The following is a 22,454-nucleotide window of genomic DNA, read 5'->3' as shown; positions in this document are numbered from 1 at the left end:
GATTTTAAATGGAAGCCCATTTAAATATATATCACGGATTTTTCGCTGGTTTGCAGATTTCTGCAGACAGTGGGTCTTTTAATTTATGGTACATGTTTCCTCAGTTTGTTTGCCCAGTTGATTTCGTACAAGGAATGTGAGCTGAGGGGCTGTTTGCCTAGAGGATACGGACACTCCTCTACAAAATGCCGCTTTATCGCGGTGCTTCGGCATACTTAAAAGCACGTATTGATTTTTTGATTGTTTGCTTTTATCTCGCTCTCTCTCTCTGACATTTTCTGCTCTGGATGGCACTCCTTTGAAGAGAAGAAATGTTTGCATTCTTTTAATTGTGTGAAAGAACTGTCATCTCTGTCTTGTCATGGAACACAGTTTAAACTTTTGACTAAAGGGTGTTATTTAATGTCTAGAGGGCTCTGATAATGTTAACAGTGTGGGAGAGTTTATAAGGGCTTAAATATATAAAAATAACCATACAAACATATGGTTTCTACTTCGCGGACTTTCGTCTATCGCGGGGGTTCTGGAACACAGCCCCCGCGATCGATGAGGGATTACTGTATATATTTTTTTTTATATTTTGGGACAAAGACACATTTTTTCTTTGGTCTACCTCTGTACTTCACAGTTTAAAATTACAAATCAAACAAATCAAAAGCGATTAATGTGCACATTGCAGACTTTAATTTATAGGTATTTGCATACATGTCGGTCACACCATGTAGAATTTATTTATTTATTTTGTTTTTAATATAAAAACATGGTCCCATTATTTCAAGGCACCATAATGTTTTTAACATAGCAGTGGTTAGGTGTATTAAACCAGTAATATTTAGTACTTTACTGCATATCCCTTGCATGCAGTTACTGCTTGATTGGAATTGAGGTCCCATCATGAAAAAAACATTAAATCCTAAGACATAAACATCCATTAATGTTATCAGGTATTGATCTGCATCAGGTGATTACGCATTTATTGCAAAATCAATCTGCTGCCTCTGGAATGAGTCCTAGATGTAAATTTTTGTCTCTGCTATGGAGACAATTTTTACTGAAAATGTCACGCTTATGATGCCTTACATTATTCAACTATGCAGAAGTTTATTTCATTACTTTGCAAAGAATAAAATGATAATGTACACATGTCTGTCAGTGGTATAGCGAGAGAAATATTGAGCATGGGCATACCATGTAATCAAGTGACAAAAACTGACCTATGTTATAGGTATACAATTCAATCAGATTGAAATTTAATAAGTTTAGTATAGATTTTTTAGCACAGGCAGAGCTATAGCACAGAGCTGCCACTCCTGCCTCACAGCGCCAGGTTCTGCATGAAGTTTACATAGTGTTCACATGTATTTTTGGTATTGGTCAGTGAGTTTATGTATAAACATATCCTCAGCAAGAGTGACTCATCGAGTGTTAAAAAAAAATGTAATATTTGGGTTGCAGTGCTTCACTCTGTTTCATTGTGATAGAGCTCTATCGCACACTTTGTTTTTCATTTTCTTAGTTTTTTTTTTTTTTTCCAATGCAGTTTTTTTCAGTGCAGTTCAGGTTTATTCTTTTTTCTTTTTTGCACAATGACCCTCTTATGTGTGCTGTTCACCACTGTGCTTCAGCTTGGCGTTAATCTTGCTCCATATGCTGTGTAAAGTATGTAAGATTTCGGTGCGCATTTGTCTGTTGTTACATGTCATGGCAAACAGCTGTTGAAGAAATGGTATTGCAGATACAAAAGCAGAACAGTAAGCAAAATATAGCTTGGCTATAACTCACCCACTGTGAACAGACAAGTGAGCAAGAAACGTATCCTTATCTCAAGAAGATAGTGCAGAGAATCTGTGATAAAATGTATTTCCAGGTTACTTCTGTGGTCACAAGTATGCCTTAGACACAGGGAAGACACGTTTCCTTAAATCGAAACCTGTTGTATTTAGTAAAATGGAAGATTTTTTTTTTCTTCACATTCAGATCCCAGTACTCATTAGCTGCAGTATAAAATGCGAGATAATTCTTATTTATTAATTTTTTTAGTTCATAAAATATACTTCAATTTGAACACAATTTATTATGTCAAATAAATATACACAGGTTGAGTAATCTGAAATGCCTGGGACCAGAAGTATTTTTGATTTTGGTTATTTTTGGATTGTGGCATATTTTTTTTTTTTACTTCCAACAAGTAGGGAAATGCAGCCAAATCAGCTGAATAAAAACTTACACATGTAATAATTCATATAACTGAGCCGTTATTATAATGTGTGTTGACGTGACAAACATATTAAAGCACAAAAGTAAAAATATGTAAAGACTCATATACAAACATTGTAACTATTTAGTGGAAATAATTCAACGTGAAGGGCTATCGGTCAAAATGTGAATTTAGTATTAAGATTTTAAATTACAGTTTAAATGATGCTGCTTATTTAATTCTTTTGTGTTTTTTTTCTTTGTGAACAGATTCTCCAGGATAATTTGCTCAAGGAAACTGCAGACACGCTTAGTGACTTTCAGTAAGAATATTTTGATTGCACTTTGTCTCTTAGATATAGCTAGAAACCTGTTGTTCTTCAAATTACATTCCTGGATAATAGTGAATATTACCCTCTACACTAGTAAGTGAAGGACTGCATTCATTTGATTTCAGAATACAAAAGATATTTTAAGGAGAATAATGTTTTTCAGTTTGTGTTTATGTTCAATATCTTTCTAGTACTGGTTAGGACCCAATTGTACTCTTCTAAACTTACAGAATTCTTTTAGGCATGGGTTCAGAAGTAGTGTTCAAAAGATTCCACAGGGCTTTTTGCCCATGCTGATTTTATAGCATCATACACTTCCTATAGATTCTTTGCTCACAAATTCATGTTGCAAATGTACTTTTACACCATATCCCAAAGTTATTTTATTGGTTTTAGATCTGAGGACTATCGAGGTATTTGAAGTAAACTGAGGGGTAGATTATGGTATAAAGGGTGAACAAGGTTTGAAATCAACACTGTCAAATTAGCCAAAAGTGTATGTTTAATTATTTGTATTAACCTATATAAACTATATTAAACTTTATACCTCTTTCAATATAAATTTAAGATTGAATTTAAGTAACACATTAAAAAAACATTTTTGGGTGTATATGTATATATGTATGTATAAATATATTGTCACGCTTGGGTCACAGATTTGCACAGAGACACAGGTGGTTGTAGAAAACACGAATTTTATTCAGACACTGCAAACAAACATTTGTTTCTTTTTCAAAAGCTTAAACGTCCCCCATGACAAGTCAGAGATGACAGTTGAAAGAGAGAGAGAGAGAGAGCGAAAGAGAGAGGGGCAAACAATCAATTCCAAAACTGACAAGCGCTGCACAAGGCTTTTAAGTTAGCGGAGTATCGTGCGAGACTTGTATTATGCATTATAGCACAAGTGAGAAGGTAAGGAGCAATGTGAGGGCAGTCTGTGTTTCAGAGGTTGGGGTTTTCCCAGGAGCGTCTATCTTCTTGGGGTGCGATCAGCCCTCCAGCTCACACCCTCCCCCTCAGCTTTATTCACATTCCCGTGAATCAAGCGACTCTCTGTACCAGGTTCATGTAGTCGTGATAATACGTCTTCGATGTTTTACTGTGAAACTGTAAGGTTGTTAGCCCAGAAACCATCTCATTAGGCGAGAGTTTGTATGTTTCTGTCGGTATAACCATTGAAGTGGAGCATGATCAGTTACCAAAGTGAAGTTTCGTCCCCACAAGTAATAGCGAAGCGCTTCCACAGCCCACCTAATTGCCAAGCATTCTTTCTCAATTGTAGAATAATTACGTTCCCTAGGAAGTAATTTCCTACTCAAATATGTGATTGGATGTTCTTCTCCATGAAAAATCTATGAAAGGACTTCGCCCACACCAAATGCACTTGTGTCTGTTTGTAAGATAAAATCTTTTGTGAAATCCGGGTTCCTTAGAACCGGGTAAGAAGACAATGCTTTTTTTAAATCGCTGAAAGAACGTTTGCAATTTTCTGTCTTTTTTGCCTTTAGTAAGTTCTGTAAGAGGAGCTGCTCTATGTACAAAATTTGGAATAAATCTTCTGTAGTAACCAGCAAGCCCCAGAAAAGGCGTACTTGTTTCTGGGTCTCGGGTAAACAAGCATTTCTTCTATTTTCCTTAACTGTGGCCTAAGTGATGAGTCTCGGACATGCCCAGTTTACATTTCTTAGGGTTAGCAGTAAGGCCAGCCTGTCTCAAGCTTTCAAGAACGGCTTGAAGCCGCTCTAAGTGTGTTTTCCAATCATTGCTAAAAATCACGACATCGTCAAGGTATGCTCCGGGATATTCAGAATGAGGATGCAGGATCTGATCCATCATACGCCGAAAAGTTAGAGGTGCCCCGTGAAGACCAAACGGGAGTCTTGTAAATTCATAAAGTCCGTCAGGAGTCGTAAATACTGTTTTCTCACAACTGCTAGCCTCTAAAGGCCTCTAGAGCCTTGCGTGAGATCTAGCGTGGAGATATAGCTCGCCTGTCCCAGTTTTTCCAACAGTTCATCCACACGGGGCATGGGATAAGCATCGAATTTAGAGCCCTTATTCAAGTGTCTGAAATCGATACAGAACCGAACCGTCTTGCTTTGGGACTAATACAACCGGGTTGCACCAGTCACTTTTACTTTCATGAATTACACCCAATGTCAGCATCTTTTTTACCTCTTCGCGCACAATATTTCGCCGCGCTTCCAGTATCCGGAAACGGCTGCATCTATATGCAAACATCACGTTCAGTAGTGATTTTATGTTTTGTAATGTTAGGCTTGCCTGGTAAATCTGAAAAGACATCATTGTTCCATTCTATCAAAGATAACAGTTTTGTCTTTTGTGTGTCAGTAAGATCGTTACCAATGGTAACATCGGCCTGAGAAACAGCAGCCAAGGGAGTGTTAACCTCTTGCTGGTCGTGCCATTCCTTCAAGAGGTTAATGTGTAAAATCTGGAATGGTTTGCGCCGGCCTGGTATTCTAACCTTGTAATTTATCGGACTCATATGCTCCTCAATAATGGCGGGGCCCTGCCTTTTAGCTAAGAATTTGTGTGGGTCGCCACGAACCAGTACCAAAACACGATCACCAGGTTTGAATTCACGGAGATTACTGTGCCTATCGTAAAGACGCTTCTGAGTTTCCTGTTCTCGTTGTTGATGCTCCACAGCAAAAGAGTAAAGCATAGAAATTCTGTCTTGCAATGAAATTAGCCGATCTGAAAAGCTTGGTCCTTGAGCAGCTCTCTCGTTTCCTATCCATTCCTCTCGTACAACATCCAGGATGCTTCGCGGCCGCCTGCCGAATAACAACTTGAACGGACTCAAGCCAGTGGACGCCTGTGGTGATTCTCGCACCGCGTACAAAACAAAAGACAGGACAGTGTCCCAGGTTGTGGGATGTTTATGAGCGACTCGCCAGATCATCTGTTTCAAAGTTTTGTTAAATCGCTCAGTCAAACCATTCGTTTGTGGATGGTAAACAGTGGTACTCAATTTCTTAATAGCAAAGCTGTCACACAATTGTCTCATCATGCGAGAAGTAAAAGGTGTGCCTTGATCAGTTAAGATTTCTCTAGGGATACCAATATGAGTAAAAATATCACGCAGAGCTTTGGCTACAGCTGGGGAGTTGGCCTTTTTCAGGGCGATCACTTCAGGATATCGTGTTGCATAGTCAACCAACACCAGCAAATATTAGTACCCATTCTTAGTCTTAGATAAAGGGCCTACAACAGGAGTGGCCAGCCTGCGGCTCTTTGCCTGGTTTCATGCGGCTCTTACGTTCATATCAAACTTTGTGTTTGTGTTTTTTTTAATGTTTGTGTTTGCTTTGCTTGAGTTCAATACGGTATTTTCGTTAAATGTACATGTGCGTCAGGTGAAAATACTGCAAAGTTTCCTAGTAGGGGCAACATCATTTAAGTAAACAATTTGTGTCAAGTTCGCTCTCAAAATGGCAGGGAAAAAATGCACAGCAAAATGAAAATATGAAGAACAACACAGGATGTTTTTAACAGAGTGGGAGAGTTTATATTTTTTTGTTGAATGTAATGGCAAGCCATTCTGCCTTATATGTCAGGCATCATTAGCGCATTTCAAAACTTCAAATCTTCAGCGCCACTTCAGCTCACTCCATGCTAACATCGACCAGGAATTTTGGTCACTTTGAAAACTCAGGCAGAAAAGCAGATACAGTTTATCTGAAAATTTATGAAGCACTCAGAGACCATAACACTTGCATCGTATCAACTGGCTTGGAACATTGCATGGGCTAAAAAGCCATACAATGAAGGGGAGTTCATTAAAAAAATGCGCCAGTGACGTTGTTGAAATCTTGTCTCCTGAAAACGACAAACTAAAATGCATGGTATCAGACGTCCAACTGTCCCGCCACACTGTTGAACACAGAATATTGGACATTAACACAGCTATTGAATCACAGTTGCACTCTGACCTTCAAGCATGTGAGTATTTTAGTGTCGCATTGGATGAGAGTTGTGACATACAAGACAAGCCTCAGTTGGCAATATTTGCACTATCTGTGTCAAACAATTGTGTGATCAAAGAAGAACTCCTTGATATTGTGCCATTAAAAGACAGAACCTGTGGCATAGATGTGAAAGAAATGATGGCTGTATTTGCGAAAGCAAATCTGCCCATACCGAAACTAACTGCAATACCCACGGATGGAGCGCCAGCCATGATCGGATCTGTGAACGGGCTTGAGGGGCTGTGCAAAGCTGACCAAACATTTCCCAAGTTTTGGAATTTCCACTGCATCATCCACAGCGAGCAACTCGAGTCTAAATCATTGAATTTAGACAACGTCATGAAGCCTGTGATGGAAATCGTGAACTACATCCGCACACATGCACTTAACCACAGGCATTTCAAGAATCTCATCGCTGAGCTGGACCAAGGGCTTTCAGGTGACCTGCCGCTGCACTGCACTGTGAGGTGCAACAGCGGAATACAAGCCAGATTTGAAGAGGATTGTTCAAGGCAAGGAATGCCAGACGTCCCACTAAGCAACATGCATAGTAAAAGAAAAACGGTATTGTAAATTATTATATTTTTGTTTGTGGACTTGGTTGAACTGAGAATTTGTGTGTGTGAGACCGTGCACACAATGTTCATTATTGAAAATGACTGGCCTGTGGTTTTAGTACTGTAGGAGTCAATTTCTGTCATTATAATGTTGGTGTGTGGCATTTACAATAAATCTGGCTGAGCAGAGGTGTGTGTGAGGAAGGGATGGGTGATGTTTATGTGTGCCCTTGTGTATGATGTGGCTCTTTACGGTAACACAGTAAAAAATGTGGCTCTTGGTCTCTGACTGGTTGGCCACCCCTGGCTTACAATATCTAATCAGTTCCACTGAAAGGGAACTTCCGAAATGGGCATAGGACAAAGGGGAGCCCGAGGAGGCTTATAAGCAGAGACGATCTGGCAGTCTGGACATGAAGTACAAAACCGTTCAACATCTTTTCCCATATTAAGCCAATAAAATCGTTTTGATAACCGCTCTCTTGTTTTGTCAGCACCGAGGTGGCCTCCCAAGATGTGAGAATGTGCCAGATGCAAAACAGTTTCCCTATGTGCTTCAGGTACAACCAGTTGTTCAATAAATTCCCCCTTTAAATGACCTGAGATCACTCTGAAAAGGCAACCGTCCTTTTCTATAAAGTGCGGGGTTTTCACACCCACGGAATCAAGCTCTTGGTAATAAGGAGTCATTGGCAGAGCGAGCCTGTTTAAATGCATATTCCAATTAGTATGCTGCAAATGCACAAAATCTGATTGTTCGGTTTGTGTTCGGAGGTGTTTGCAATCTGGGAAGATGTAGAAGGACCAGCCCATTCTGGAAAATTGTCGGGGGTGACCTCCGTCTCACTGGAGAGATCGGGTTCAATATCTAAGTTGGGCTTTAGATTTTCCCCCGCCGCTATCAGTTCTTCGTCTTGGTTTTCTTCTTCTCCCCCGCAAACACTAAGTTCAATATTGGACTGGATTACTGGTCCCTGACATTTACTAATCAGTTTAGGAAAAAGGGCATTTCTCCGTCCTTTGAGTAATGGCCATGGGCACGAGTCTGAAACGGCAGACCAAATCTTAAAGTGGCGACCCCTATAAGTTAAAGGAAGAAGTAATGTCTGATAATTTTTAACATCACCATGTACACAGCGTATTTTTACAGTCTCACAGTCTCTAAGACATCGTTCATCAAGACAGTCTCGCCACACAATACAAAGTCTAACAATGCTGAGATTTCTCTGCCCCCCAATTTCACCGGGATCAACAAGCCATCTTTTCTATCCGAAGAATATGTAATATTTGCGCAACAAACCTCGGCCAGTCCAACTTCCATTGATTGAGCTGGAGACAAGCGACATTCTCTTGCCAAATGGCCGAGTTGATCACACCAGAAACATCTACGGTCGGCTCCGCTTCCGAAAAATATCCTCTGCGACGTCCACAGTTTCCTCGGCCCGCTGTTGCCGTTTCCTCAGAAATAGGCATCTCTTCTATGACTGGATTCCCCTGGGTCTTACCTGACCCCATTCGATTTTCAGGTCCTGCAGCTTGTCGATGTTGTAGCTGTCGATCGAAGTGAGGAGATTGTCCTGGATGTTCGTTCACAGGTTGCGAAGCAGCACCAAATCCACCGCTCTTTCTCCAAGCGGACTGTGAACCCTCCAATCGTCTGGACATAATCGTTAATGATTTAATATCATGACACAGAAATTCATCTCGAAGAACTGCAGGTATCCCGGTCAGTAGTATATTCATGACAACTTTTCCCATCACGTCTCCTTCAAATCAGCAGTGCACTTTATGTATCAAATCTTGAATTGGGTCATCCATGTTTAGTTTCCAGTCTTTAAGTGCATAACTTTTAGCCATTTGAAATAAGTCTTCGGCGGTATCCATCTGTGCAACCACTCCTGGTACCACTTGTCACGCTTGGGTCACAGATTTGCACAGAGACACAGGTGGTTGTAGAAAACAGGAATTTTATTCAAACACTGCAAACAAACATTTGTTTCTTTTTCAAACTCTTAAACGTGCTCCATGACAAGTCAGAGATGACAGTTCCGAGAGAGAAAAAAACAATCCATTCCAAAACTGACAGGCACTGCACAAGGCTTTTAAGTTAGCGGGGTATCACGTGAGGCTTGTATTACGCGTTATAGCACAAGTGAGAAGGTAAGGAGCAATGTGAGGGTAGTCTGTGTTTCAGGGGTTGGGGTTTTCCCAGGAGTGTCTGTATCTTCTTGGGGTGCAATCAGCCCACCAGCTCACAATATATATATATATGTGTGTGTGTGTGTACTCACTCACTCATCACTAATTCTCCAACTTCCCATGTAGGTAGAAGGCTGAAATTTGGCAGGCTTATTCCTTACAGCTTACTTACAAAAGTTAAGCAGGTTTCATTTCGAAATTCTACGCGTAACAGTCAACAACGTCCGCCATGTTGAACTTTCTTATTTATTGCCCCATCTTCACGAAATTTGGGCGGCTTCCCTGCGCTAACCGAAACCAATATACGTACTTATTTTGGTGGTATGACGCCACTGTCGGCCGCCATATTGAACTTTCCAGTGTCACTAATTCTCCAGCTTCCCGTGTAGGTAGAAGGCTGAAATTGGCAGGCTCATTCCTTAAAGCTTACTTACAAAAGTTAAGCAGGTTTCATTTCGAAATTCTACGGGTAATGGTCATAACGGTCAACAACGTCCGCCATGTTGAACTTTCTTATTTATGGTCCCATCTTCATGAAATTTGGTAGGCGGCTTCCCTGCGCTAACAACGGTCTTTGTTACTTATGGGCCCATGTTCAAGAAATTTGGTTTGTTACATATTGCACGGCCGTATCAGGCTCACTCTTGTTATCCGGAGGAACATTGTGTCTTATGTATTGAATGACTGGGACAGGTTCAAGGTGTGGACTGATGATGGTACAGGAGATAATTATACTACACAGGAGCACTATAAGAGTGAAATGCTTAAGCCTTTCACCTATGGATCTGCATGTGAGTTGATGGCTGACGCTGAATTGTTCGGTTGTCGCTTTCACGTGTACCGAAATGGCCAAATATTTTACACCTTTCGACAACCGCCAATGCCTCTTAAACATCTTAGATTCACAGGTGATGATTTCAGTAGTGGACACTTTGATGTTTATGAATGTTTAAACTCTCAAAAGCTGAATGTGAAGTTATCGATGAAACCAGTTGTATACTTACAACGCTTGACAGATGCCGAATGTCTGTTCAACACAAGTCCTACAAATACTGTCATAATTGAAACAAACCATGAAAGTCAAACTGATTATGACAGCAGACATCCAAGCTGTGAGATTTGAAACAAAATTACTTTTCACATGGCCAACTGTACGTTGCATGCTCAAGAATATGCACAGCTTGGTCATATTACAACTGGAGGGCCGAACTCACAATGTGGTATACAAAGAGATCCATAACAAATAATTATTGGTATATTTTCCCTCAGTTTAAAAAGGTTTCATTTTCTTCTTAATAAAAATTTTAAGGCAGAAGTGCGGGTTTTTGCTAGTATATATATATATATATATATATATATATATATATATATATATATATATATATATATATATATATATATATATATATATATATATATATATATATATATATATATATATATATATATATATATATATATATATATATATATATATATATATATATATATATATATATATATATATATGTATATATATATATATATATGTATATATATATATATATGTATATATATATATATATATATATATATATATATATATATATATATATATATATATATATATATATATATATATATATATATATATATATATATATATATATATATATATATATATATATATATATATATATATATATATGTATATATATATATATATATATATATATATATATATATATATATATATATATATATATATATGTATATATATATATATATATATATATATATATATATTTGTGTATATATATATATATATATACGTGTGTGTGTATATATATATATATATATATATATATATATATATATATATATATATAATATAGTATATTGTGAGGTTTACTAAACTCTTTTGGGACATCCACAATGGAATGAGACTCCGAAGAGTGTCCTGAAGCGCAGTTGCCGTGTCTGTGGAAGACTCCTTTTCCGTTTCCAAGCCAATCGTATTCGCACTGTAAGCACCTGCTGTTGATGGGTGATGCAATGAATATTATGAAGGCAGGGAACAGTATTACTTTGCCACTAACCTGACCACAACCCTGTCTGATTGCTGTGTCTGTGTGTAGGAGAGTGGTATCTGCTGCTGCAATAAATAACCCTGATATTTCTGTTTCAAGTTGAATAAAGCTGGTTTTGCTAAAGTACCAGGAGTGGGGTCCTTGCACCGATGGATTCCCCAAGAAGTACATCAACCCACGGAGCAAAATGAGCCTCCGGGGCTGCCCCTGTCCAGGCACAGCCATGAGATGTACTGCCAAAGATGGCTCCCTCATATGACCCTGAGTGTTTCCTATTCTGCTTTTAATGCATGTCAACATTGAAGCGCTGGGACAGGGGAGCCTGGGCAGCTATTTTGTCCCCCTTTTAACCGGAGAAGCCCTCCAAGCTGTACGGAATCTCCCTCTCAAAAGGCTCAAAGATTATGACTTCCTGAAGCAGCAGATCCTCCTCCACACAGCTGTGAGCCCGATGTCCAAGGGGTGCCAGTTTTGTCTGTGACATATTGTTCCGGATTGTCCTGTACAAGGACAGATCCAGGGCTTAGTGGACCTGATTCAAAGAAGGATACCTGGAGACCCTTTCGAGTGCAATGTGTCAGTCAAGGAACTGGGTTTGAAATTGAACCAGAGTTGTCCAGTGAGGTGGGGTATGAATCCTCAAGTGAAGAACCAGGACAGCTGGCAAAGTTTTCTACACCTTCGCATGCACCAACACCCTCCCAAAACCAGACACTCAATATGGACCCAAACGATGTAGCAGTGGGAGGTGAGTGTGATGCTGCATCAGACACAGTAGCTGTGGGAGGCAAGTGTGATTCTGCATCGAACACAAAGGAAGCAGAGACATCCAGACGGAGTTTGCTCGCCTACAACAAGCCGATAAAAGCTTGGATTTTGCATTCTGACAAGCCCACATTACAAATGACTCTTATCTGGAGAGAGAGGATCTGAATTTTAAAACACTACATTTTTTACTTAAGGATGGTTTTCTGCAGTTGGTAGTACCGAGAGAGCATACTGAGGTTTTAAAATTTGCCCATAGTCACGTTTTGGGGGCGGGGGTCACCTTGGCGCGGAAAAGACGAAGGAACATATTTCTAAATACTTTTATTGAGTGAGAATGCACTGGGATGTGAAGCAATTTTGTCTGTCAAATAGGTTCCGCTCACAGACCTGCCAGGACACCCCTTGTGTCAGTGCCTATTTTAGACGTCCCCTTTGAGTGGGTGGGATTAGATATTGTTGGCCTGCTTCCAGGAGTAAAAGCTATGTGAAAGATTCAGATTTAAACAGTTTTACTTCATGGCTTATCATCCGCAGATGGATGGCCTGACTGACACGGTCAAGTCTAGACCCATTGGGTCAGGTGGCCCTAACTGAGAGGTCAAGAAAGACTATTGGGTATTGGCCACAAGAGTACCCCAGCGATGAAGGACAGAAAACTTATAGGTTGGAGATTCAAAAACCAATAAGTTACTGTATGCGTGGGTTGGACTCCTCATGCACTGTTATCCATTAAAGCGGCAAGACCAGTGACAAGGGTAAACTCCCCGCCCAAGAGGTAATACCTCAGTTGTGTGACTGCCCATTTCATTGCCAAGGCCTACCATTCCACCGCTGCATACCTGGTTTCACTATCCAGCAATTTACAGCTCAGGAACACAATTAGGTGTTTGACACCCTGGACACTTTGGCTCAGTGTGGCACCCAGTTCTGTGTCCATAGCGTCAGTCTGGAGGATAAAAGGCAGAGAAAAGTTAGAAGCCATTAAAACAGTTGCTGACGTAAGGGCCTACTTCAGGTCACAAAATTAAGTGACAGCTTTATCATCCCATATCACGTTGTTAGGGGCCTACTGCTTTATAAAATATGTCAAAGGTGTTGCTCTCACAGAAAACCATGGTACAAACCGGTGGTACTACCCAACCAAACCAGGAAAGGCTTGGACCTGCCGCTTTATTTTTGGATGGGGCTATTTCAATATGGCTATCTACTTTGGAACACTGTGGTTTGACTGACCCTCCACCCACCAGGTAGCCCAAATATTTGGCCACGATCAGTCCAAAGAAATATTTCTTATGATTGATTTGATGTTCAGCTTCTCCAAGTGGCTTCCGCACAGCCTTAATGTGCTGTACATGTTTCTTCCATGTATTGGAATAGATAACTACATCATTCAAGTACGGTGGAACTATAGGAATTGTGGGGCCACAGCACTTTATTCACCAGACATTAGAAGGTGGCAGGTGCCCTGTGCAATCCAAATGGAAGAACACGATATTGCCAGTGTCCATTAGGGGTGCTAAACACTGTCTTAGCCTTTGCAGAATCTGTTCAAGGAACCTGAAACTACCCATTTGTTATGTCGAGTGGTCAAGTATTTCACCTTCCCAAGTAGTTCAAGTAGGTCGCTTACGGCATTGGATTAGTGTTGAATTGGGAGACTTGATTAAGTCGACGGAATTCATTGCAGAACTTCCAACTTCTATCGGGCTTAGGGACCAGTATGATTGGGCGGGACTAGGGACTATGACTTTCAGCAGTTACACCTAGTTCCAGCCTACGTTTAATCTCAAATTCCGCTTTGGTATGTTTTGCCGCTTGGAGGTGGTAAGGGCATCAACACCTGGATGGAACCCTTAACACTAGAATTACCAAAGCCAATGAAAAAAGTCTTAAATCCTTTCGCACCTCTCCATCAGTGTCTTTTGTCTTGTAAATGTGCTGATAAGCGCAGGCAGACTGCTATACCATCCCCCCATTGCCGTAGAAAGAGCAAGAAATTCTCCCAGTTCCAGCATTGATTATCTAGGAAGGATGTACCCAGAGTAAATCATTTCATGTGTGTTCCATGTCTACAACAATCTATGTAAACACACCGTTAAAACAGAAAAGTTTTTCATGTTTTAGTAATAAATGACAAAATCTAGACATGAACTGGTGAAGGCTGAAGTCCAAATATCAAATAAACACTTTCACAAAAGGTGCAAGTGCAATACGACCGCTTTCGTGGTGCAGCAGTAAGAACTGTTGACTTGCAATCAAGAGGCCGCGAGTTCAAAACCAGCTCCCTCGCAAATTTACCTTTTTAAGTAGTGAGCTGCTCTTATTGTTAATATTATACAATAAAAACATACGTTGATTTGTGTCTGTAACAGCTGGTGTAAATTTATAGTACTTGTAAACGTTGGCTTTTTTTCACTTTTATTTTCTCAGTCACGACCATGATACAACATACAATATTTGAAACTGGGAATAACTATAGATGTGAATGTTGTTTTGAGACAATAGAACTGGTAATTCTCTGATCTCATTGTCACTTGATTTTTTTTATTCATTTTTATTGATTGTTCCTGCTCACACTGAATTAGCATGCAGCTTATGGTCCATGATATCAAAGGTGCACTGACAAAAAAAAACAGAGACTTATTTGGATATTATATATAGAGATATTTGGAATATTTCAATTTATGACCTTTATAGTACATTTCGGAAATCACTGTAGCACTGATGCAACATTATTCATATTCATTCACATGACTTTTTGGTGTTGTAATTAGTGACTGCGTTTTTTGTTTTTTTTTTCTTCTTGCCCAGTCCCCAGGTTTTGGTGCATGGTGGTGTTTCTTTTGTTTTGTTTTGTTTTTTCTTTCTATATAATAATCAAATTCAAATGTTAACAGTTCCCACACACCCAAGGGCCGTCCTTCCTACATTTATGACGTGTACCTGTTGCAATGTACACACTTCTCTATATGCTGTGGTTCCTATTACATTGAAGGGGCACCTGACTCTGACTGAGTTTGCTTTACTGGGGGAAGTGACGGTCTTAGATCAGAAGCTTGTTGATGTTGCATCCTCTTTTTCTTTTTCCATCGCCTTTTCTTGCAAGAAGTGACAACGAAGTTCCTCTGCAAGGTAAGCAAAGAACACTCTTCTTTTCTCAGTGGACCCCTGCATACCTTGTACAGTTCATGTCCATTGATCACTGCCAGGTCAAGCATGTTGTAGCACACAGCAACCGGCCACCCGCATGCTCCTTCTCACAGTGCTCACACTCAAAAAGCATCATCGCACTAATGCAATATTATTTGAAAACGACCAGTGTCAGATCGGGTGTAAATTTATGCTGGTGCTGTTAGTTAGGGTCAGATCAGGATGGGGTGATGGGGGAGAACGTGAACGTGACTGAGAGAATAAAATTGAAAAAAGCTAACTTTTACAAGTACCATAAATTTACACCCGATATGACACTGATAACTATATCAGCCATAACATTAAAACCACTGACAGGTGAAGTGAATATTATGCTCTCTAACAATGGCAATCAAGCAGCAAGTGAACAGTTCTTGAAGGTAATGTGTTGGAAACAGGAAATATCTGCACAATCTAAGAGTATGAATGATTTTGACAAGGGACAAATTGAGATGGCAGGACAACTTGGTCAGACTATCTCCCATACGGCAGGTCTTGTGGGGTGTTCCTAGTATGCTGTGGTTGATGCCTACCAAAAACAGTAAAACATTAAATTGCATGCATTTCTGTAAAAACTGAAGTGTTGTAAAACTTTTGACCGGTACCATAAAACACTCACATAAAAAAGGTTGAGTGTTAGTGTTTTCATATAATGTCATACAGAGGAAATTGAGTTTAGGAAATTTGATTTCCAATAGAGCTGTACGTAAAAGTGCAGCTTACCTTCATAGTAGTGCTTTATAATTTTTTGGCAAACACGAGGAAACATGCATAGCCATCTTCTGACAGCTTGTACTACAGGTTACAGAAAAGGTTCCTTATTTACATAGCACATTCATTTGTTTCAGGAAGCTAAGAGGCTGAGGTTGAACTTGAAATATCTAATTGGAGAATGACACTATCCCTTTGATTTAAATGCAAACAAATGAATCAGGGAGTAGATAAAGCTGGTATGTACCCATCCACAATACCTTGCAAACTTTTTCATTTTATAAATATTTGTCCCACTATCTTAGAAAGTCCATTTTAGAAGCAATATATTTGCGCTAATCCGAGACAAAGGCTGCGGGTTGAGGGGAGTGGGAAGCATGACATCAGGAATGGAGAGCCAGGCAGGGCCCTCCTCACTTGTGCCAGCCTCTGTTCGAGTCGTTGTACTTCTGCGTTTTGGAATGTACCTTGCCACCGCTTAGCTAGTGTTACCTGTTTTTTTTACTGATTTTTAAAGTTTGTCAGCCGCGGGGGACAGCTAGTTAACAATTTAGTTGATAATGACAGCACTTACTTTAGGTTAGGTTAAGCAGACTTTATTTTCCCAGAGAGAAATGTGTTTGCAACAAGAAAGTACAAAAACAAGGTATTGTTACACAGATCCAATAAAATGACAACTGACAACCAGTGTTATCGAATATATGCATACACAATCAAAATTAGTTAAAAAAAAAAAAGGTAATTAATTTCAGAAATACACAAAGTAATAATTCAGAATGTACCATCTATCAGCATTGCTACTTGTAATAAAATTAAAAATGCTTCTTAGATCTGTTGCCCCTTACCCTCAGAACCTAAATCTGCAGCCTGATGACAACAACTGAAATTTAGGGTAAAGAGGATGTCTACTATCTGACAGAATTGAGTCTGCCTTCTTTCTCACCTGTTTTTAATACAGTTCAGCGACAAAAAACTGATGTGAACCAATAATTTTACTTTTAATTTATTTTACCAAATTTTGTGAAGATAGGGCCATAAATAAGAAAGTTCAACATGGCGGACGTTGTTGACCGCTATGACCGTTACGTGTAGAATTTCAAAATGAAACCTGCTTAACTTTTGTAAGTAAGCTGTAAGGAATGAGCCTGCCAAATTTCAGCCTTCTTACCTACATGGGAAGTTGGAGAATTAGTGATGAGTGAGTCAGTCAGTCAGTGAGGGCTTTACCTTTTATTAGTATAGATTTTAAAACCATATTCTCAGTCTTGTTAAACAAGGCTAGTGTGATAGCATTGGAGCTTTTGTCTTAGCTTTAAATTCATCATTTAAAACAATTTTAGACTCAATTGCTCCCATCAAGATACGCTGCAAAAAGAGAAGACCTACTCTTTGGCTTAATGACACTACGCAGCAGTTGCGCCGCACCTGTAGAATTGCTGAAAGGCTTAGGAAGAAAGATAGGTTGATTGTATCTAAGCAGATTTTTAGGACTTCTCTGTTCAACTTCCAGGATACAGTTAAGAAATCTAAACATGATTACTTCGCTGATTTGGTTTCCTCTAATTCTAATAAACCTATCATCTTATTTAATGCAATTAATGCGGCTGTTTATTCCAATTCAGAAATGAGATTAAATAGTATTTTTCTTTCATGTGAGCAGTTCCTTTCATTCTTAATTGGCAAAATTTATACTATCCACTCTGGCATTGCTGCTACTGGTTATGCTGAAGCTTTTTACGTTCTGGGTCCATTTTTGTTTGCTGTTGTAAATGTTTCTATTAGTGAGGGGGTTGTGCCCTCATCTTTTAAACATGCAGTGGTGCGAACTTGTCTAAAGAAGGCAGATTTAGATCCTGGAGTGTTAAAACAAAATTGAAGACACATTTCTGTTCTCTGGCTTTTAGTGACCTTCAGTGATGCTGATGGTTGCTTTACTCTTAGTCACCTTCTTTCTTTACTTTAACTCACTGCTGGTTTTATTTCGTTTTATTGTACTTTTTTATTATTCCTATTTATTTATGTTTATTGTATGTTTTATTGTAAAACAGTTTGGCTATAGCATTACTGATATTGTTTTAAATGTGCTCTGTAAATAAATTAACATTGACCATTGTGCTGCCTCACAATGACAAGAGTTGTCTGGTGATTTCAGTATTTGTCTATTCTTGTGTGAACTTCTTCGGTCATTTATTTGCAAGATAAACAAAAGAAGTCATAACCTTGGTGTGGAGGGGGTTACTGATAGATATACTGTATTTAGGCTATCGGAAAAACAGCCATTAACACTTACTCTTTGTGTTCTGTTTTTTTTTAAAAGTCTAGAATCTCTCCCACTAAGTTATGGTCCAAACAGAAATGACCAAGCAGTTTATCAGGTAAAATGTGGGGCTGGATTGTACTAAAAATTGTCAAGCAACGGAGTGGTTGCTCTGAGGCCAAGGATCTGTGCTGGTATCTGAAAGCTTGCCGGTTCAAATCCCTGTTGCTGCCAAAAGAGATCCTACTCTGCTGGGCCTTTAACCTGCAATTGCTCCAGGGGCGTTGTACAATGGCTGAGCCTGTGCTCTGACTCCAAGTGGTATGCGAAAACTATCAAATTCCCAGTACAAGAAGTTGTATAAGGCGAAATAAAGAACAAAATAAAAATCTATGTACACCAGTCTTGCAGGTTTTTTTTTATCATTCCAAGTGCTCCTACAGTATTCAGAAATGTTGCTGCAGCATCCTTCACCCCTCTATTTTCTTTTTATGCAGATTGCTAAGGGTCCAGATAGGGCTGTGTTTTCTTAAGTAATTGACTCTTAATTAAGTTTTTAAAATGCTTTGGGGTGTGTAGTTTTAGCTAATGGAATAACATTTGCCTGTTTTCATAAGGTGGATATTTGCTGTAATCCAAAGACATTTCCAATATAGAGTGGAGTGATGGCTATTAGAGAGAGCTTTTCTGCACAGGAGTGAAGCAGACACCTACTTTTTTTGTCCAGACCAACACTTTTTTGATTGTAATTTTTTTAAGGACCTTTTTGACATCATTCTGGTCAAAGAAGTACTGACCAACTAGCTCCAGTCCTTAGCCTCTTCCTTTGCTGCCTAATTTCCAAAGCAAAAACCTGCCCACTTTATTTCATGTTTCACCTCCTTCTATAACTCATTCTATTCTGTTAATGTTCCATGTTAAAATACGCGTTTTTTCAGCTATCATTTCTTTTAGTTCTCTGGTAATTCATGGCTTGTTGTTAGAGTATTTTTTGAGTGATTTCACTGGAATTGTGGTGTCCTTGCAGAATTTCATGTAACTGCTTGCAGTGTCAGTCAGTTCATCAATGACAAAACACATTTCATTAGACACTGACCAGTTGAGCATCTGTGTAGCTGTTTTGAAATCCTTGTTCAGAATTTTTATTTGTGTAATTTCTGTCCTTTCTCTTTTAAAAACACATTTATAGATTGGAATAAGTTTGACACAGTTATGATCTGATATATACAGCATAAGATTTACTCTCAATTAATAAGCTTCTTTGATGTTCCCTTAGAACTGATCAAGCATTCTGTTGTAACAAGTTAGGCAAATAACTAATAATTATGCAGTGTTCTCTTCAGTGAACACTAGTTAAAGTCACCCAAACTAGAATCCAGAGGGTTGTAAGACAGCGATTTTAGCCTCTGTATCTCTCTGATGATGGCTTTTGTGGCTTTGGTCACCATCATCCTCAGGTGAGTATACATTATCCTTATGAAAATTTGAGTAAACTTTCAGGGTCAAATGAACAGGGCACAGTGAGACAGACAGACAGACAGACGTTCAAAATCTTTCATGCTCACTTCTCTCTAGCCATCACTTTCTTACAACATTGTTTATGTTTTAAAGGCAGACAGCTCTACTCTGTGACTTACCAGTGATGGCTGAGTTTTTGTCCAAATGAATTGGTGCACCAAATCCATCAGTCATCAAGTGGTCATCCAAATCGTTTTCGTTCAGCCAGGTTTATGTAAATGTCACAATACAGGTATTTCTGTAATCAGTCTGAAAGCATGCACACACCCGAAGTTCATCCTGTTTATTTTGGAGAGACTTAACATTTCCCATTGTAGAACTTGGTAAGGAAGGTCGAACCCCATGCAGTTTTTTCAGGTCTTTCTCAAATGCCACCTCTTTTCCCCTTTTATCATTCTTTCATAGTTATGCAACTATTAATAACAAGTTACTGTGTTAATAATAGTGCTAAGTTTCCTTAAGAATTTGAATGGTAGATACTTGTGTTCAGATAAGTTGCACTGGAAAAGGTACTGTCTGATGTAGGTAATCTATGCAGGCTGATTAAAAAGGGTAGCACAAAGACTCCAGGTCAGATTAAAGTAAATCAAAATGTTAACGATAAGAGTAAATATTCTGAATTTGTTTATTTTGCTGCAACACCCTTAACTCTCAGAAAAGAATAGGAAAAGGCAGACATATATAAAGGAAAGAAAAAAATGTAACAAAAGACGGAGCGAGACAGTCCTGCTGTTGGTCGTTACTAGCACAGTGCCCTGATAAATTTGAATGAAATTGGTTATACAAAATCGTACCTCTTCAGTTGTTTTGGGGAACATTTTAGATGCTGAAATAGATATAAAATGTGGTTAAAAATATATCCACAGCAAAATGGTGATATTGATTCTGCAACTATTTTAAATGTATTAGGGCATAAATCTTAAGATCTTGAAAGTTTGTCTATTATTTATCTTTCTTTGCTGTTGGACAGCTTTACAGTCTTCAGTGTTGTGCTGAATAAACATTTCAGTTTTCAGTCTAATGTCACAGCTTTTGTTACTCTTCTAGCCTAATGCCTAATCTTGCTCATCTTGAAAGACCTTTTGCCCTCCTCATTGGATTACAATATATATGAATATCTGCAGTAAAGAAAAAGATGTAAGTTAATTCATCTTTATTTTAGGCAGCACCCTTCACAAGATGAATTAAATAACTGACAAGACAAATACAAGATTTTTCAGTATATGATCCATTGTGTTAGTGTATGATAAATTGCTAGACGATTAGTTAAGAATTCCAAATAAAAATCAACTGATTGTAGAAATAGTTTGCCACTTGCCACTTTTTATGAGATAGTAAATAATGATCAGTAAAACAGATTTAGTAGCTAAGAGGTGAATGTGAATTTGTTCAGTGATGTTGTAGAAGTTATACAACTTAATGGACTCCAGTTCCCAGAAGCTCCAGGGGCATTGCCCGTATTGGACGTCTGCAATGGGGACAAGAAGGGCAGGCGGGAACTTTAAAGAGAGAGCCAGCTGAACAGAGAAGGAGCACCGTTGTTTGTCAGCACTGTCGCTGTTTTGCCTGAGTGGATATTACCTGGTTGTCTTTTATTACTGTTGTATTGGATTTGAGTTTTGTCTCATGCCCATCTGCATCGTCTTCTTCGGAGGGAGCATTCCCACACATCTCATCATGAAATGCTTCAGAAACGGTAGAGAGATAGAGAGAGGTTAGGAGCACATGCTGATACAGCGCATTGCCTCACCCACCACATGACAAACCAACTCAGGATCCCAGATTAGGACCTGAGTGCAGCCATGATATGGGTGACACCTCAGCACCACAGTAGTTCAGATGGAGTGGAACAGTGTGAGGTTTTTTATGGTAGCTGGAGTGCCAATTCTGCCACCAACCTCCAAGTTTTTCCCTGTAGTTTGGAGAGCCCACATGCAGGGCTGGATGCAGATTAACGTCATACCCAGGATGAAGTGTAGGACAAACTTTATATTCACCTCTACAGTTCACAGGATCTGCCACCCCCCAAGCTCCATGTGGATGAGTAATTCATGGACATTCTTGTAGGTGTTTATTGTTGTGTGTTGTAGTTGTTATTGCTGTAAGGGAAAGGGAGGGTTATCTGATTATTTGTAGTGTATACTTACTTTAATATATTATTAATTCATTTATTTTAATTATTGGATTTCATGTCTCTCTCTGTGAGTGAGTGTGGTTTGGGCCAAGGCTGGGTGAATTCTTGGAATCACCACAAAAAAAAAAAAATATATTCACCGTACTTTCAACGGTGTGAATCTGAGTGGCACTGGATCGCTACAATGGAACTTCAATAATAGAGTTGTAATTGTAAATAAATGCTGGCAAAGAGAAACCAAATATTTGGTGTTCCTCTCTTGGGACAAACTGGCAACAGACTAAATTGATTAAACCAGATTCTGAAAGCGTTAATAATTATCTTTAGCTCCTCTTAGGAAATACTTGGGCATTGTCAGACCATCTTAGAGATGTGTCTCCAATGTGTCCTTGGTCCTTTTATGAGCCTTGTTGGACACATCTTCAGCTGCTAACCCCCAGTCTTTTACATGATAGAGAGCCATGATCTTGTATTTGGAGGTGATTATTCTTATTTCATCCATGTCATGTATAACTACGAAATAGTGTTA

General features: G+C 39.0%; 1 protein-coding gene across 1 annotated transcript in view; it reads left to right on the top strand.

The window, feature by feature from the left end:
- ltn1 (listerin E3 ubiquitin protein ligase 1) overlaps positions 1-22,454 on the top strand; it is a 223,897-nt gene that overhangs the window by 54,026 nt on the left and 147,417 nt on the right. The window contains exon 5 of the mRNA XM_039744932.1: positions 2,467-2,519. Within this exon, the coding sequence (XP_039600866.1) occupies positions 2,467-2,519 (53 nt within the window). The remainder of the gene's footprint in view (positions 1-2,466; positions 2,520-22,454) is intronic.

Source organism: Polypterus senegalus, chromosome 2, assembly GCF_016835505.1.
Source record: "Polypterus senegalus isolate Bchr_013 chromosome 2, ASM1683550v1, whole genome shotgun sequence".
Taxonomy (NCBI): domain Eukaryota; kingdom Metazoa; phylum Chordata; class Cladistia; order Polypteriformes; family Polypteridae; genus Polypterus; species Polypterus senegalus.
Note: the sequence above shows the minus strand (reverse complement) of the source record. Positions and strands in the feature narration are given on the sequence as shown.